The sequence below is a fragment of the Schistocerca gregaria genome, chromosome 2, assembly GCF_023897955.1.
Source record: "Schistocerca gregaria isolate iqSchGreg1 chromosome 2, iqSchGreg1.2, whole genome shotgun sequence".
Taxonomy (NCBI): domain Eukaryota; kingdom Metazoa; phylum Arthropoda; class Insecta; order Orthoptera; family Acrididae; genus Schistocerca; species Schistocerca gregaria.
This window is the reverse complement of record NC_064921.1, coordinates 820,519,859-820,539,761: the sequence shown is the minus strand read 5'-3', so window position 1 is coordinate 820,539,761 and position 19,903 is coordinate 820,519,859. Positions and strand designations below refer to the sequence as shown.

Below are 19,903 nucleotides of genomic sequence, written 5' to 3'. Positions count from 1 at the left end.
TTTTCTCCTTTCATCAATAAAATTCAATATTTCTTCTGTTACCCAAGGATTTCTATTAGCCCTCGTATTTTTACCTACTTGATCTTCTGCTGCCTTCACTACTTCATCCCTCAGGGCTACCCATTCTTCTTCTCCTGTATTTCTTTCCTCCATTCCTGTCAATTGTTCCCTTATGCTCTCCCTGAAACTTTGTACAACCTCTGGTTCTTTCAGTTTATGCAGGTTCCATCTCCTTAAATTGGCACCTTTTTGTAGTTTATTCAGTTTTAACCTACAGTTAATAACAAATAGATTGTGGTCAGAGTCCACATCTGCCACTGGAAATGTCTTACAATTTAAAACCTGATTCCTAAGTCTCTGTCTTACCATTATATAATCTATCTGATACCTTTTTGTATCTCCAAGATTCTTCCATGTATACAACCTTCTTTTATGATTCTTGAATCAAGTATTAGCTATGATTATGTTCGGCTCTGTGCAAAATTCTACCAGACGGCTTCCTCTTTCATTTCTTCCCCCCAATCCATATTCACCTACTGTGTTTCCTTCTCTCCCTTTTCCTACTGATGAATTCCAGTCACCCATGACTATTAAATTTTCGTCTCCCTTCACTACCTGAATAATTTCTTTTATGTCATCATACATTTCCTCAATTTCTTCACCATCTGCAGAGCTAGTTGGCATACAAACTTGTACTACTGTAGTAGGCATGGGCTTTGTGTCTATCTTGGCCACAAAAATGCATTCACTATGCTGTTTGTAGTAGCTTTCGTGCACTCCTATTTTTTATTCATTATTAAACCTATTCCTGCATTACCCCTATTTGTTTTTGTATTTATAACCCTGTATTCACCTGACCAAAAGTCTTGTTCCTCCTGCCACCGAACTTCACTAATTCCCATTATATCTAACTTTAACCTACCCATTTTCCTTTTTAAATTTTTTAACCTACCTGCCTGATAAAGGGATCTGACATACCACACTCCGATCCGTAGAATGCCAGTTCTCTTTCTCCTGATAACGACATCCTCTTGAGTAGTCCCCACCTGGGGATCTGAATGGGGGACTATTTTACCTCTGGAATATTTTACCCAAGAGGACGCCATCATCATTTAATCATACAGTAAAGCTTCATGCCCTCGGGAAAAATTACGGCTTTAGTTTCCCCTTGCTTTCAGCCGTTCGGAGTACCAGAACAGCAAGGCCATTTTGGTTAGTGTTACAAGACCAGATCAGTCAATCATCCAGACTGTTGCCCCTACAACTACTGAAAAGGCTGCTGCCCCTCTTCAGGAACCACACTTTTGTCTGGCCTCTCAACAGATACCCATCCGTTGTGGTTGCACCTATGGTACAGCCATCTGTATCGCTGAGGCACGCAAGCCTCCCCACCAAGGGCAAGGTCCATGGTTCATGGGTGGACGTACACAAAAAGTAATATAATTTGTTCAAATGTATACCAAAGTAAAGTCTGAAGCTAACACAAGTAATGGAGTACAAGAAAATCTAGTATTTTCATAATTCTGAGTTCCACCAAGATGCAAAAAGTCACAGACCTGTGGTTGTAACACTTTATGATTTTAGAAAGGAAACGTTCTCCTGACAAACTTATTTAGTTATTTCCATTATTTTTCAAGTTATTAAGTAAGACTCTTATCTATGTAAGAACAAAATATCTTACAGATTATGAATTTTTTGGCTTAAATAACACAGTATTAATTTCAGAACCACATTTACTACATAATACAGAGTTTTTCAGGAGGAAGAGGCTCCATTTAGGGATGTTACACGAATTCTCATTTGAAACAAAAAACTTCGTATGGACATATGCCTATAGAGAATGTTACTGAGCAGACTGAAAATCATATTAGTGATTTCAGTTGTTTGAAAGTGTAGACGTATGTGTGCAAGCTGCGCTTGCATTTGCGTGCGTGTGTGTGTGTGTGTGTGTGTGTGTGTGTGTATGTGTGTGTGTTGCTGACAAAGGCCTTAATGGCCAAAAGCTGTAATTGTCTGAATCTTTTTGTTGTGCCTATAGCAACTCAGTATCTCCACTATATGGTGAGTAGCAACTTTCCTTCTATAATATTGTTACATACCATCCTGGATTTTCCATTGTTTGATATTCGTGATTGAGCATATCATATGCCAGCAGAACTCTTGATCAAATGTTGCACTAGTATCATATGTTCCCCTGGTAATTTGCTCATGCTTAGTGATCACACAGTCTTTTAGTAGTATTTGCTGTATAAACAATTCTGAGGCACCAAACCATTTATAAGTTAATAAATATAACTAATCTCTGAATTATTTCCAGTTATAATAATTTAAATATCATTAATATCTGTTTATTTTATTCAAACAAGAAAAAAGCTTATGTTTTTGTGTCCTTTTCTTATTAATGCAAAGCTAGGTAGCATATATCACATTTACATTTATGTACAAATACTATGCACTGCACAGAACGTCTAGATCAGTTCGCTTTTTAAACAAATTCTTATTACATAAATAATTAATCTTAACATGTTGATTAATGGCTAACGAAGATTGCCTCTTTGGAACAAATTCTGATAAGGAATAATATCCACCAGTCTCTATACAAAATATTTAATGAAAGAAAATCAGTAATCAATTAATAGAACAAAACCCACATAATTACAATACTATGACAACTGCCACCTGCACCATTTATTGATTTCAGTGTCAAAAACATTTATATTCCATTTAACAAAATTGTTCTGTGATGTAAGCTATTCTCTTCATGGTATGGCAGACCTATCTACTGGCAGCTCTTGGATTGATGACAATGCAACCTAATGACTTGTAGCACTGATATTGTACTTTCAAATCGGTATAGCACACTGGCAGTGTGGTTTCAGTTGCTTGAGAGTGCAGTCATGTGTGTGATTTGCATTTGTGTGAATGTCTGTGTGTGTGTGTGTGTCTCTGTGTGTTGTGTGTGTGTGTGTGTGTGTGTGTGTGTGTGTGTGTGTGTGTGTGTGTGTGTGTGTGTGTGTGTGTGTGTGTGTGTGTCATTGACAAGGGCCTTAATGTCTGAAAGCTTTAATTGTGTGAGCCTTTCTGTTGTGCCTATCAGCGACTCAGCACCTCTTCTATATGGTGAGTGGCAACTTTCCTTCTCAAAAAATTGTTACATGTTTTCTATCCTTTGACATGTTCAGGTGTTTACTAGATCAATTGTCTATACACATACCGACCAAACTAAATGATATTGATGTTATTGGGACTAAAATCCTACACCATGACAGAGTTATCATTTTATCTGACAGCCTTATCCACTGGGAATGTGAAGAACTACCCACATTTCTTCTGTTGTAATGCCAACTCTGACATTGCTGTCTTCTATTGTAACAGGTAATATGGAGCCTTCAAAGTGAGTGGTAGATATTATGTACTCACAGATTAGACAAATTACAATAGGTGCCCAAAATAATGCTGTCAGACATGGATGATAGGGATTCATAAGTCAAAATGATCATGAACCTGAGTGGCCTTGTGTCAGCTGTGAAATTGTTTTGATCCCACTGCAGTGAATCTCACCTGTAGCATACCAGAAGCAAATGGGTAGTATTGTATCTAGGAAATGCATATTACACAAAAGGTTCTAGGATTCAAGTTGCTGAGCAGGCAGTTTTGTACAGGAAGTAGAAAAAGCGTGTGGACACACCAAAGCAAAGCAACTGTGGAGCCAGCTGTGACTGAAAGTGGATATGATGTTGGCTGAGGAAGTTTGTAGGTGGTGGTGGTGTGACTGTGAGGTACTAATCATGAGTCTTACTCTGGTATGACGGCCACCATGGGCTCAGATCGGGGGAAGGCATCTTCTTTTGCCAAACTTATGGAGACAGGAGATAGACGTCAAGGCACGAAACAGAAATCCACGTGTTGTGACAGCTTTGTTAATCTTAAGTTAAATGAACCAACTGATATGGAACACTTGATTAAGAATCAAGTATTATGATTGTATCCTCTCTGCTTCAACAACTACCTTGTAAGGGAACTTTAACAAGACACTAATTCAGATGTCCTCCAGTGTTACAGCCATGTAACACAGCAGTTGGACAGATGATAGTATGTGCTGCATTTCTTAAAAAAGGAATCTTTAATGTGGTGTGGAGTCACTTATGACTTACAATGATGTACAGTTTTTTAACAAATATATACCTGTGTTACTTTTATGTACTTCTCTGAAAGTCAAACAACTTAACACATTTACAATTAAGACTAATTTCTGTCATTTAAGTATGTACAGAAACTCATTATTGTATTATTGCGCATTTCCTTCAGTGTTTGTACATTAAAAGCAACGTAAGGGGCTTGGGGGAGGGGATGCTAAAATGTAGCACAAGGATGCTGATTGATAAGTAAAAAAAACAAAATAAGAACGTTACAAATGCCATATACATAGAAACATTTCACACCACAGAAGTGCAAAAGTACATTACATACAGAATGTACAACTTTCACAGTCACATTCTTCACAGAGTTAACATTGCAACAAACTATGCATATTGTAACAAAATGGACTTACTAGAATACAATTAAAATGTCTGTATATATACACTATAAAAATAATTTATTCTGGTGCACTGACATAATCTCGTTTTAAAAGTCAGTTCTATTCTTAAAAGTTAGTTCTCTTGAGTATCCACAACTTTTGAGAGCAATCTTCAAAGTGAGGTCCTGCTTAACTTATGGTACACAAATCATTGTTATTCAGATGTGAGTGGAGAGCAGAACCATGACCTTGGCACAAAGAAGTCCCATGTAGAATCCTGCAAAACAAAAACCATTAACACAATGCCAGTTTCGCAGCTATGATTTTTATACGAATGTTTGTGAAAACTAAAGTACCATGTAAGAGAGTGAGTGTAAGTGTGCATGAGGCTGAGATCTCCTGCTAATGACAATATAAATGTCATCACGATGTAGTTTCACAACATTGACAGCTGTCCCAGCTCAGATGTAATGTTAGAGGATCCAAACAAATGTACTCTTTTACAGAAAGTATCTTTGGAACAAAATTAAAATTATTTAAGATTTGTACACAGTATTGTAGTATATTATTGTCCCAGAATACATACTCAGCATGCATGGTACAAACAGAAGACAGCTCAACGAGGATGGTTGAGAGGAGGTTTTCCTTCAATTGGTGCAAAATTGTATTGAAGTTATATTCGAAGTGTGCTTATATTAAAGAAGTGCAAGAACAATCACTAAAATAATTTGGATAAGTTCTTGTATTTGTAGTAGTTTGAAGACATGGTACTGTTCATTATGGGCACATTGTAAAGATCTTGGTAATCACGAACAGCGACAATTGATATCTCAGTTCTATGGTGATGTGATATTTCATGAGGTCAATGAAAAAATTTGGGGCTCGGTGTGCACATTACAGTGGGATAAGTGATTCAAGTCTACAGAACATTCTGAAGGTTGAACAGTGGAAGTACTTACTTGAATGTTACTAGATGCTATCAGTGAGGATACCCTAAACAAAAGGCTTCAGTAGCGAGTTGTTTGAAGGCATGTAGGCCATTTTCAAGATTAAGAAGTTTATGTGGTCGTATGAAGTTAAATAAAAGGAAAAGGTGCCATAACAGTCACAGTCTGTAGCTTCTGTGAATCCATTTGTTGATGCTAAGGGGTAGGTCTGCGAAGAACCGATGTGTGGTTAGTCATCATGGGATTGGATTGATCTAGTCTTCCTTGAAAGTATTTTAACTCAACAGATGCTTCTAATATATTTTAGACCTCAGTAACTCCCTGATATTAAACAGTTCTATGAACATAAGAGATTATTACCTACAAGATTACATTTTATCTCATTGCCATTGAGATGTTAGGGCATACTTGTATGACCCTCTACGTGATTGATAGGTTAGTTGGAGAGGTGTTATTGAATACCTACTGTCTTTTACAAACCTAAATCCTCCTAACTTCTATCTATGGGGAGCACTGGAATGTCAAGTTTTCAACAAAGGTCACCTATGCTAAATATGCTACAAGAAAACATGTAAGCTGCGGTGCAGCAGTCATACCAGACACACAGAAAGCTGAAACTCTGCACACCAGTTTGATTGTATCGGCACTGTTTAGTCCAGTTGTTTCCAAACAGTTATACCTTTGCAACCATGTGTCTTATTTAAATACCTAATGAAATTGTTTTCACCTGAACAATGGTTTTCTCATCTAACTTGAATTTCTTTGCTCCTAAGAGTTTGTTTTATTTTCCATACTTTTACTCTATGAAGTTTTTGTTGTTGCTATGAGTCAGCTTTTAGATATTAAAGGAAGAAGATCACTATTCCTAAAAGGGTTGTGTTCTTGCTATAAAGTTACTAAGTAAATCATCTCATCATCTACTCTTCAAGTATTAGGCAGGAATTGCCTGTTATGGTACCCGTTTGTGTCGTGTTCTTCTCCCATGGAACGTAATTTCTTGCCTTTAAGGGAAGTTTCTCACTCTCCATTCTTTGTAGATGTTCATTCCATTTTCTCCTGTAACCTAGAATTTCATCATTGAGGCTAAAGATTTGCAGTTCTTCTCTAATATCTTGATTTCTTACCCTGTCTTCTCTTGTGCAGCCTCTAACAGCTCTAAGGAATTTCATTTCTTGTGCCTGATTCTGGCTTTCTTGCTTCTTGGTAATCACCCATGTCGCACTCCCATAGAGCAGTGTGGAAACTGCAACAGTTTTGTAAAATTTTATTTGAGTCTCTTTCCTGGTTTTGTGTTTTAGGTTTTTGATGATTGTTCCATGTACCCAACTGAATTTACTAAGCTTAATTTCAATCTCTCTGCTGTACCCATATGTCATTTCACATCCAAGGTAACTGAAATGGTTAACTTGTTCTAAAATCTTCTGGTCTATCACTATTTTGGTTCTGATTGGTTCTTTCTCTATGATGGCCATTGTCTTAGTTTTTTCTTTTGAAATTTCCATATTAAATTTTGCACTTATTTGTTTTAGCAAGTAGATTCCTTTCTGTAGGTCATCTTCCTTATCTGCTAGGATCAATGCATCATTAGCATATAGTAAATTATTTAAGAGAATGTTATTGTCTAGGTATATGCCTTTCTGAAATTCTGATTTCCATATATGTATAATTTCATTAATGTAGATGTTTAACAAAGTTGGATGGATGCAGCAGCCTTGTTGTACCCCTTTGTTAGTTGGTACCTCATTAATTGTTTTACCATTGGGATCTATAGTGATACTTGTGTCATGATATAAACTTTTTATCGCATTTACTAGATGTTTTGAGTATCCATGATTCGTCATTATTTCCCAAAGTTTCTGTCTATTGACACTGTCAAAAGCTTTTTTTAAAGTCAATAAAAGCAATTTGTGTTTCTTTATTATACTCTCTCAATTTTTCTATTATTTGCTGTAGAATCAAAACTGCATCTATTGTGGAGCATCCTTTCCTAAAACCCATTTGTTCCTCATGCAGTACTGCTTCTGCTGTGTTTTTAAGTTTGTATTTAAAATCTTGTCATACACATTGTATGCCAAGTCCAGTAAACTTACTCCTCTGTAATTACTGCACCAGCTTTTATCTCCTTTTTTAAAAATTGAAATTACTCTAACTGTTTTCCAGTCTTTGGGAATACTCTTCTTCTTCCAACATTTGTTGAAGAGATGTAGCATCTTTGGTGGAGCATCATTCCTCCCTATTTTAATAATTCAGCATTAATTCTGTCTTTTTCTGTAGCTTTATGTTCTTAAGTGATTTTAGTGTAGATGTTAATTCGTCAGACTGTATATCATTTAATCCTTTCTTGTCTAGTTGTTCAATTTCAGTTTCATGTGCTCTATGATCATACCACAATTCGCTGTAATGATTTATCTGCTTTCTTCCTCAGTACCTTTTATTGGCATCTCCTCTCTTTCTCTTGTGTTTAAGTTTTTTAAAATCTTTTATGCCATTTGTTGTCTTCCGTGGAAATCATGTTTCATATTTGAAATAAACTTATCCCAGTGCTCCTGATGTGCTTTCCTTCTTTTCTCCTCATTGTATTATTTGTTCTCAATAGTGGGGTTGATTACGTGTTTTATAGATTCAACCTGTTTTTATCTGACTGCCTTCAATATATCCTAATTCCAAATTTTTAGGCCTTTTCCTTTCTGTGTTCTTTTCTTTTTACCAAGAGCTTCTCCTTCTACTCTTCAAACAGTATTCTTCAGAGTTTGCCATTCTTCTTCTATATCGTCTTTAGTTTGTAAGTTTGCTAGTTCTTCATTTGATCTTCTTTGGTACAGGTGTCTACTACTGTCCTCTTCAAGCAAGTATACCTTATAAACACTTTGATCTTGTTGGTTTGTTATTTGTTTAGTTATTTTCTTCCATTTTGTAAAAAGATCTATTCTGGAGATTAGTAAGAAATTGCCTTGTCTTCTATAAATTTTTGTTTCCCCTACTTGGCCCGCTAGCTTATCATTTACTAAGATGCAGTCAATTTTTGATCGAAGTCCTCTGCTGGCCCAAGTATACTTGTGTATATCCTTTTTCTTAAAAAGTGAATTTGTGATTTTTAAATTGCTCTAAGTGGCAAAACATCTTAGTAATTTTCATTACATATTGGTTCTCCAAATGGACCTGTAACATTTGTTTCCTATAGTAAATATCCTAAGTTCATCCACAACACAATTCAGTTCAAATGCATCCTTGTAAATTTCATCAGGAAAGTCATGCACATCAATTCTGACTTGCACTGCCAGTTTATTGCCTATATGGAAGTTCACTGAATTGAGGGAGTATTAAGAAGTTAGTAATAAGAGCATCCAGGAGATACTTCCATAGTTTTGTCCTTGGCATCATTGGCAACCATTATTGTGGTATTTTTACCTTGTAACTGCAAATGCAGATTAATGTGGATTTCAAAGAGGTCTGCAAGGTATATTGGTGAAAATGTAAAGGTATCATCAGTGAATGAACAATAAAACTCTGCTTTCCTCTCTCTGAAAAGAAATAGTTCCACATCTGATTTAAATTATTGCAGCATGCTAAGCATATTGCCTTTTAAAAGATTAAAGACTGCCGTTCAGCATGTACATCATTATACAGGATTCAGAAAAAAAGGAGTATACACAGAATTTAATTTTATTAATTACACTGATGGTCGCTTTCAGTGCAGTGTTCAGTTTCTTAGGTGTTTTAACTTTATAAGAGAGCCCTTGAGTGAATCATACAGTGACAGCCAATAGACTAGGATTTTTCCAGTAGGAAATACATGAGACATAATTGATGATATTTCCCAGGTTTTAGAAAACTGTCATGGTTCCATTATTTCTGTCTCATCCATAAATTAACAGCATACTATTAAATGAGAATGTTGAGCAATATCAGTAGTCTCCACACTGCAAGGCAAAAGAATGGAGACTTTTCAGTCTTTTAACTAGCTGTATTTTTATATGCAGGGCCATTTCTTTGATCCTTCATTGCACACTGTATGAAAAGTGTCCTGTAAATTTTTCAGTGACTATCTTCCTCCAAACCCATTGTGGTTGCTATAAGAATGGAAGATTTATATAACATCTCACCAATAGTACAAGGTTTTTTGCTATTAAGAGAGAAATTTTGTCTGATGCCTCAATAACTTTCTTATTTTCCTGCTGAAAGGTCTCAGTAGAGTCCACTTTCATGTAATTTAAAGAATTTTTTTCTGACAGCAAACTCTTTTCATTTATTTTTCAACAATGGGTGAGCTGCTGTTCCACATGTGCAGGCCACAGTGAATCATTAGAGAGTTCATTATGAACATAACTCCCCTGGCAGTTGGACATCATCATCTTTCAATGAACATGAATACATTCATAATATATTCTTCATTGTACAGTCTTCTTTTCAGAAGTTTTCACTCAAAGTTCAAAAACTGTAAAACTACTCCTTACTTCCACAGATCATAACAGTTGTAACACTGAGTTAAGAATTCAAAAAGTTTCCTGAAAAATGTGTTATGTCAGAGATAACTTTGTGATATGTGCTGTGAAGATGGTGCTGCTAGTTCTTCAAAAATGCCCTCGCTAACTGTAATAAGAATATGAAACGTGTGACTACATGTTTCTGCTATATTGTAAGCTGTCTGCAGCCTCCAACCCCATAAATTTATTAGAAATGCCTTTAGTTTAATTTTAAATGTTGGATACATAACAATTTTTGTATCCTCGGTTATCTTATTGTGTAATATTATACCAATGTTAATTATGCTCCTCTGATAGTCTGTTGTTCTGTGATTTTTTTATGTATATTTTATTGCCCTCTGGTACAACAGTTGTGTACGGTTTTATTCTGTAGCTTGCCCATTTTCAAGAGGTAGTCTAGTGAATGAGATACTTTCGTAAATGAATAAATTGGAACATTCAGAACACCAGGCTCAGCGAAATGAGATTTACAGGCCTGTCTTTCTAAAGGTACAAATTATTCTTGGAGCTCCTGTTTGCATTCTGAAAACCTTTACACTGTGTGCTGATTATCCCCAGGAAATGATCCCATATCAAAGTAGCAATTAGAACTGCACAAGGTATGCCTGCTGTACTATTGTTTTGCTTTTTTTTAGTTCAATATTCTTAGAAAATAGAACATGGATGAGTGTAGACAAGTTATTTGTATGGGTGTCCTACTTCAAATTTTGCTGAACCCAAAAACCCAAACATTTTGGGACACTTTCATTTTCTAAGGAATCATCTTTTTTTACTCATGCTTGGATAGATATCTGATTAGATGGAGGAAATAAAACCCACAGTTTTTTCAGTATTTATAGTGAGTTTGTTTTTGGTGAGCCACTCAAAGTCTTTTCACAGAATATTATGCTGTTGAGTGCAAGGTTACTGGTCTGGATCCAGTAAACAATGTGCTGGTGTTATTGACAAATAGAACAGTTTTTTGGGGACTCATATGTTCAATGAAGTTGTCCACTTAAATCAAGAAGAGTAGTGGATCTAAGACTGACCCCTGCAGTACGCCATCTTTTATTGGTAATTCGCTAGAAAGGAAGGATTGTTTCTTGTTTATTCTTAGTGTTGAATTCATACTATCGTGATACCTTCTGCCTGCAGTTTTTTTAGGTATGAACACAACCAGCTATGTGCTACTCTTTGTAATCCTTGTCTTTCTCATTTTTTGTGCAGAGTGTTACAGCACAGGATTGTAGCATCATGTTTAAGCTCCTCATAAATGTTCCAAAAAAGGAATGCACAAAGATTAGTCTTTAACTAAAATAAATACATTATATTATAATATTAGCTAAAACCTGTAGTCAGATACCCGATACTCACAATAAATTGAGGGCAGTGGCGTCGAGCGAACCACTCCATCATGTAAAGGCTGGTAAGAAGCCCTGTTCCTATTGTGAAGAGCAACCACATCAAAAGATTGCTACCTGGCAGCTGATCACGTGATACAAACATCAGACCCACTGTAAACAACAACAACTACAATAATAATAATAAATAAAAGTAAGAAACAATATTGTTAAAATGGTAGAGCAGCTGCAAGTTGCATTTACTTTTTCTTTGTTTTTACATTTCTCTCTCGACTAATACAAGCACCTTCAGAATTGTGTTACATCACCATGCAAAAAATTAAAATCACAAATTTGACTTACAATGAGATAACTTACATTAATAGCAAACAGCTACATATTCAGACATACAAGTCTAAAATACCACATCTGGTTATTAATACAAATTAAAATTATAATTGCCACTTTTATGGGCATTAATGTACATATGTCAAGTTTATAATAAGTTATTAATGCATCAAAAGTAATCTATACTGACATGGATTAAATATACCATTGAGACATGATGACATGATTCTTCTTACATCTACAGATTAAGAGTGCAGTATATGGAGAAGAAGGTATTTGCAAAGTATATGTTTATTTACAATGTACATATTTGGTAGATATACTTATTTGTGTATCCTCTTGAATATAATAAATTTCAAACTGCATAGAACTTTTGCATTTAAACCAGATAACAATAAGGAATGCCATTCATGTTGGCTCTGTCGATGTCAAACATGGTAAGGAGTTATTGCACCCATGACTATGAACACATATTGAAGACTCACAGCTGGTTATTAAAATTGATTGTTTTCCTTCAGGCATTGACTTATGTATGTCATATTAGTAAAAGCTCATTAAAATCATAGAGAACTAAATACAACTAAGTGTGTATGATTGCACAATAAATAGATAAATAAATGAAACACATCAAGTGGCAACTATTATTCATATGTCACCAAGAACCAACATGAATGGCCTTTGTATTAGTAGTCTGGTTTTATCATGCAAGTTTCATGCAGTTTGAAATTTGTTATCATGAGTAAATACAAATTCATATGTGCACCAAAATATTTACATTGTAAGTAAATACAATGTTGTAAACACTGTTCTCTCCACATATAGATGCGAGAGGAATCATATTGTCATGTTTGAATAGTGCATTTCATCTACACTAATATAGGTTAATTTTAATGGTCTTAATGACTTGTAACATACATAACATCTATCAACACCCATGAAAATTGCAATTATAATTTTAATTTGTAATTTTGCTAATTTTTTTCATAATTATCTTAACAGGCAGTTATAGTATTTTAGCCTTCTACCTGTGAATACTCAAAAAGGCAGTGGATATTTGTTATAGTTAAGTTGATTTGGTGTTTTTGTATTACTGTGTTTCACAATCAGCTTCGCAAGGTGATTTCAACCAACACACATATTGATAAGGCTTTAACTTTCTCGATGAGAACTGGTATGTCTTGACATTTAATCTTAGAATAGACATTACCAGAGAGTTTATGTTAACTGTACACAGCCAACTTATTCCATTTTATGCAGGATGGTGGCACTAAACAACCCAAAATTTGTAATGTATGGCCTTTTCCTATGTAACATAAATTAATATGTTGAAATTCAATCTGAATTTATTTTGTTGTATAGTAAAGTAATGGAATGCATTTCCACAGTTATGGAGATGCTCATGCTGGTCGAGTGAATGTGTTAAAATAAAGAAATAGTTACCATGCAGCTTGTAGCTGTTCTACAATTTTAATTTCCAATGTTTGCTGTTCCCCTACAGGCAAATTCCTGTGTTAGCTAAGTAAATATTGTGTTGCACTGCAAACCTGTGTCTGCATTTACAAATGGATTTACAATAGTTCAAGATAATATGCAATGTGGACATTTAGGAAAGTAATTTTGGTGTGCCCTTCTTTATAAACATTGTTCAACACATGTAACCCAAAGTAATCAAACATGAAGTGAAATTTTGTAATTAGAGAGAATTCATATACAAGTGATCAGAAAAGTAGTATAATATTTGCAACATTTTGTCTCAGTTGCTATTTAAATTATGCTTTATCACTTGATAAAAAAAATTCCCCATTTTGCAGCTGAATGTTTTATTTGTGCATACCAATAAAGATATTCACAAATAAAACTGATTTGCAAGAGACTTAATTATTCTTATCTACACGATAAAGTATAAGGTCAGTAACATTCTTATACTGTAGATACAGCTAACTAGATCTAGTAAAATTTACAAGTGTTTAACTCTTAGCACTCTTATCTGTATGCTGTATAGGTTAGGTTAGGTTAGTATTTAACATCCCATCGACAACAAGGTCATTAGAGACAGAGCACAAGCTCGGGTTAGGGAAGGATTGGGAAGGAAATTGGCTGTGCCCTTTCAAAGGAACCATCCCAGCATGTGCCTGAAACGATTTAGGGAAATCACGGAAAACCTAAATCAGAATGGCTGGAGACAGGATTGAACCATCGTCCTCCCAAATGCGAGTCCAGTGTGCTACCACTGCGCCACCTCGCTTGTTAAATGCTGTATAGTAATTTGAAATTTGATACAAGTGATGATTTGCCTCAGCTCTTGAAAAATCAGTTTTCTGTATTTTTCAGTGAACTATACCACAAATTTTAACAGTTATTTCTCATCCTTTGTACTAGTCATCCAGTCATTGAGTAACCTTTTTTTTTTTTTGACAATATGTGATAGCTAGAAATTGAATTTCAGCTGAGTTCAGTTGTAACATATTATTTTGAAGAGTAGCATAAGACTGTAGAGTACACAGTAAAATTATCAGCGGAAAGTATTTCTGACAAACGTGCAGCATGTAAGGAAAGTTCTGTAATGAAATGCTCACATTTCTTTAGTGAAGTAGTAATTCCTGGTTTCATTGTGATCACTTCACAATCCAAAAGAGAGGCTTCGTTTTTATGATAGTTGCACATAGTGCCAAGGAGGAGTAATCTTTTGTAAAAAGAGATAAACACATAATAAAAATGCCAACTCCCAAATCATATGGTAATTTTACTGTACAGAGAAAGTTACACTAATTAAATGTGACTGTCAACGGAAATTCACTGAAAGCTCATGTTAAGGAAGAAAAGTAATTTTTCATGGCTTATCACTGCCAAGTAACATAGCTCTAAGAAACTTAGACCATACATGGAAAGAACTGCTGCAGTAATCTATGGAAGGTAATTGGAAGAAATACTCAATGAGATGAACAGAAATTATATTTTTATTTGAAGACAATACATACCTTGAAATCATTATGGTTCACGACTCTGCTCTGGACATTCCAAAAGGTGGGACTTTATTCTTTATGGGATGTGTGATCAACATGGGCAACAGTACACATTCTGTAACGTGCTCCCTCGCCGGTTACAAGGTTGGTAGGGTATTCCATTTCTCCACCAGTGTGACTGACAGCTGCTGAATTGTGGTTGGTGCACATGGACATACATACCGTATTTACTAGAATCTAAGTCGCGCTTTTTTTCCGGTTTTTATAATCCAAAAAACCACCTGCGGCTAAGTATAGAGTTCTGAAAAATGTGGGTAGGTGCCGCCACAACTAACTTCTGCCATCGAATATATGTAGGGCTACACAGGAATGCTTTGCAGGAACAAAGATAAATACTGGCGCCAAAACCTCTGCGTCAGTAAACAAATTAAAAAAAAAAGGTACAAGACGAGCTTTTTTTCTCCGCCCGAGTTTCGACCACCGCATTTTCATACATTATCCAACGAAGTAAATAGAAATTCAGCATTGTTCATCTTCGAATGTAGCAGCCTTTCAAATATTCGTAGCAACAAAAATAAATTTCTTTACACAAAAATACCAACAATGCATAAGCCTTTAGGATTGTTGCACAAGTTGATACACTGAGCTCATTAATATTTCACGTAGCGGCACCTCTCGCTTCGTGGAATTTTGTGAAGCGCTTGTTGGTGTGAGTGAACCATAATGAAGAGCTATCATTATAGTGCCAAATTCAAGAGGTGAGTTATTTCTTTTGCGTAACAAAGTTCTAATCGTGCTGCAGGTCTGCGATACGGGATTGATGAGAGCAACATCAGGCGATGGCGACTGCAGAGAGACAAATTATTTGAATGTTCAAGTAGCAGGAAAGCATTTAATGCGCCAAAGTGTGGCCGATATCATCCGCTAGAAGCGATTTTAAATTAATTTAAGGAACAGGTTCAGAAATTGCTGCCTGTGAACGCCGAAAGTTTAAAAATTGAGGCACATGAAATTACCAGAGAGCAAAAAATCGAAAATTTTGTGGGTAGTAGCAGCTGGATTGATCGGTTTATGAAACGCTGGGGTTTTTCACTTCGGAGGCGAACTTCAGTTGCACAAAAGCTGCTGAAAAATTATGAAGAAAAACTTGTGGAATTTCAGCGCTTCATAATCAGGCGGCAACGGCGCACAGAAAAGCAATACCTTCTTGGTCAGCTAGGAAATGCTGACCAAACTCCAGTATATTCTGACATGCGGTCAAATTATATGGTCGACGCCAAAGGAAAGAAAGACATAAGTGTTTTTACATCAGGGGGTGAAAAAGAGCGGGTGTCCGTCATGCTTGCTTGCCCAACAGATGGACATAAATTACCCCCATTCATAGTTTTCAAGCGAAAGACGTTACCGAAATCGGAAGTGTTTCCAAAAACTGTAATTGTACGAGCAAACGAAACTGGGTGGTTTTTGGAGGACATGGTGCTGAAATGGATTAGGCGTATGTGGAATCGTCGTCCTGGCTCAATGCTGTTGATGTTAAATATGTACGGAGGCCATACAACACCTGCAGTAAAACGAGAATTAGAGGAAAGCAAAACGGACTTGGCAGTAATTCCAGGTGGAATAACGTCAATTCTGCAACCACTAGAAGTCTGTTTGAACAAACCACTTAAGGACAAGCTTAAACGCATGTACACAGACTGGCTTATGAAAAGCAACAGACAACTGACACCAACAGGGCGTGTAAAACGCGCAAGTTTGTCGCAAGTGTGCCAGTGGATTTATGATGCATGGAAGTGTGTTCCAAATCAGACTGTGCAACAAGCATTTAAAAAATGTTCGATATCCAGTGCACTAGATGGTACGCAGGACGATGCTCTGTATGAAGAAATGAGCAACAAGGAAGGAATCGAGTGATAGTGATTCAGAATCATGACTGATATTTTAAACATTTCGTGTAAGGTGTATTACAAACCTAATAAAATTATGTTTTAAATTTTAGCGTTTAATTTCTAAGTTATTTTCATTCTTATTTTATAAGTGTTGCTACTCTGCATTGCACAGTGTAGAAAAGCGTGGAGAGCTGTATCAGACCAGTCTACGGACTGAAGACAACAACACACTCTACATTTGAAGTCATCACTAAGAATCTGCTCCGACTGGTAAGACTGTTTGGGACGTATGTCAATATGGCCCAACTATACATTCTGAATTTTTTTCTACCTATGACAAGAGATGGTTTCTAATAGCAACTTTTATGAACCGTGAATCACATGCTGTATTCTCTTCACCATAAGAATAATATGAATGTAAACATTATGCCACGTATTCTTTTGTGTTTGCTGCTATCTCATTTAAATCCTGTCTGCTGAATTAACTACGAAACTTGAGTGAGACAACAGCAAACGCGGAAGAATATACATAGCATGTCATGTTTATATTCGTATTATTCTTATGCTGAATAGTGTGATACAGTTAGAAATGAAGCACGGCAACTGACTAGATTTTTAAATCTAAGATGACTCTAATTTCTGTGCAGAATGTAACGTACTAAAGGGGCGTCTGCAAAGATTTTCAAATGGAGAAAAATTTTCGCTAAACTCTCGTTGCGAACATCTGTCATACACAGTCAATTATTTGGTTGTTCTTTATCTGCATCAAAGAAAGGAGCAATGTAAGTACCAACAAATATCAGTCTCTTGCCATTGTTTCGCTAGTGAGACAATTTCTCTCCTTTTTTTTATTATTGTAAGAGGCGATAGCGCGCACGAAAGCAAGCCATGCTGCAGGCGGCGACAAGTCATAAGCAGTCATTACCAGAATGCGAGAAACAATGCATGACACAGTGCAATAATGCATTTACAGTTTAGAGTGACGTAAACACCTATAACAAAGAGAACAGCACTTATCAGATCAAAGCAAAATAAGCAGTCGAGTATAACTTGACGAAGCACACAAAAAGGAAGGGTCCCCGTATAAATGCGGACGCAGCGCCTGACGCATAGCAATGGCTATCTGGTAAAGCTTAACTGCTGAGCTTACTACTAGAACTAAACTACTGCAGTTGTATCTTCATCCATTCGACCTAAATTTGGACCAACTTTGTTTCGATTTGGAGGTGCGGTCTAAAACTTTTCTCTCCCCTTGAATTTCGAGTCTGAAATTTCAGGTGCGGCTTAGATTCGGGAATTTTTTTTTTTCCCTTGATGATTTCGAGTCTCATTTTTCAGGTGCGGCTTGTATTCGAGTAAATACAGTACATCTCACCAACGCATCACAAATGTGTTTAATGGTATTTAGTTCGGGGAACAGACAGGTTTGTCCTCTTGGCAAATATCCTCTCGATCCAAGAGCTCCTCCACTTGTGCTGTTTGATGAAGACACACATTTTCATCCATAAATATGATGTCAGGGCTGAATGCTGCCCAGAAAACGCAAATGTAGGAGTAACATTACACAACATTGACTGGTAAGAATGCCTTATTCTAGGATCTGGAAGACAATATGTCCATGCAGATGTATTCCTCTCTACACAGTAACACTTGGCCTTCAGAATGATCATGTCCAGTTCCCTTGGATGAACTGTGCGCTCCCAAATATCACCATATAACCGAACACCAGCATTGTTGAACATGATTGTTTTGGTGGTCCAGCTGTTATAGTATGGGGAGGGATAATGTTGCATGTGCTTACAGATCTCCAAATCTTTGAACCTGGTACACTCACTAGTTTTTCAGGGGTGCATTTAACCCAGACTTCATTGTTATGGATGTCAATGTGTGACTGCATCAAACAGCACATGTGGTTGAGCTCTTCAAACAAGAGGATATTCTGTGAATGGACTGATCTGCCTGTTCCATGACTTAAATTCCATCAAACATGTGTAGGATGCATTGCAACATGTTCACATGCAGCAACAACTGTTCAGCAGTTATCAACTGTGCTAGTGGCGGAATGGAATGACCTGCCACAAGTATTCCTAACCGACCTCATGGCTGTTGTGGCGTCACACCGCAGAGCATGCATTACTGCCCATGGCGACCACCCAACCTGTAACGAACCATGTTCTGTGTTTTGTAATGTCCAGGAGACTATCATAAACTGTGATGACTTCAGTGTAATTATTGTCTTTGAATTAAAGTGTCATTCATATTCATCTTATTGCATATTTATTTTTATTATCTTCTGTAGCATACTGTAGTAGCTCTTTCTATATATGGTACAAATTTTATTGAGCTGTGTTACTTGGCAGTCATGCAACATGCAAAAGTTACCTTCATCCTTAAGTTTTGCCAACCAGTGTATAAGTGAGGGTATGTTTCTTTAAAACTTTCCACAATGTTGAACTCTAAGACACAGTCTGATCTAACTGCTAATATATAGTTACATAGATGATAGTAACCTGAAAATACTTCAAAGGCCATGAAAAGCATTGGATAACAGAAACCAAACATGAATGTGAGAATGTACTCGTGGACAATTGCAGACAGGAAGAAAACAGCAGGTATAGCAAGAGTTTGTCTTTTGCCACCTAGCAGCTCCTTCAGGTCTTTGTACACATATGTGTACAGCCAATCATGGACAACAACATTCCAGTTCCGATAGTAGGCTCTATAGGAATTAACATTCCACCAGTCCTGAAAATAAAAGTAAAAATTCTTTGTATTCAGTGTAGCATAGTTATACAATTATTTATGTTAAAACACACACAAGGTCATACTATCATTCACATTTTAATTCTTGTTCTTTTTCCGCCCCTTCAGTTTCTTACCACTGCCAATAAAACCCACATGTATCTCTCCTTGAGAATGTTTTTGGGACAGTCCATGTAGATGTAAATCCTTGAATCCAAATATTCTGCTAAATTGGGGAAAGAGTTTCCAATGAACTATTCCCTTACATTTTTTGAGTATCTGTTGATATTCAATTTTCTGTGTGATGTCTAGTGGCAACCTAAAGCAGGCCTTCATGCTAAGAGTTAAGAAACATTATTCTGGATAGGGATGGATAGTAGTTGTGGAAATTATTCTACTGTTAGCACTGAGGTAGTTAATTGCAGAATTCATCCTAAGTTCACATTAATTATTAACCACAGGTACCATGAGGAAGTATGTGTATCATCGTGCAAGTTAATCCCCACAGCCCTGAAGAGACTACTGTAAGATGTTAAGTTATGAACTTTACATAATATTCTTATTGTGAGCTTCTGTAGAATAAATACTTTTTTTTACCTCAGCTATATTGCTCCAGAAGCTCATGCTATAGTAAAGTATCGAATAAAAGTATACAATGTATTTATTTTATTTTATTGTGAAGACTACCAGTT

General features: G+C 36.2%; 1 protein-coding gene across 1 annotated transcript in view; it reads right to left on the bottom strand.

Moving 5' to 3' along the window:
- Window positions 1-4,404: 4,404 nt before the first annotated feature.
- Window positions 4,405-19,903, bottom strand: part of LOC126335155 (sterol O-acyltransferase 2-like) — a 190,044-nt gene continuing 174,545 nt past the window's right edge. The window contains exons 9-11 of the mRNA XM_049998128.1: window positions 18,980-19,214; window positions 11,304-11,443; window positions 4,405-4,796 (exon numbers count right to left, since the gene is read on the bottom strand). Coding sequence (XP_049854085.1) covers window positions 4,734-4,796; window positions 11,304-11,443; window positions 18,980-19,214 — 438 coding nt within the window. The 3' untranslated portion in view covers window positions 4,405-4,733. The remainder of the gene's footprint in view (window positions 4,797-11,303; window positions 11,444-18,979; window positions 19,215-19,903) is intronic.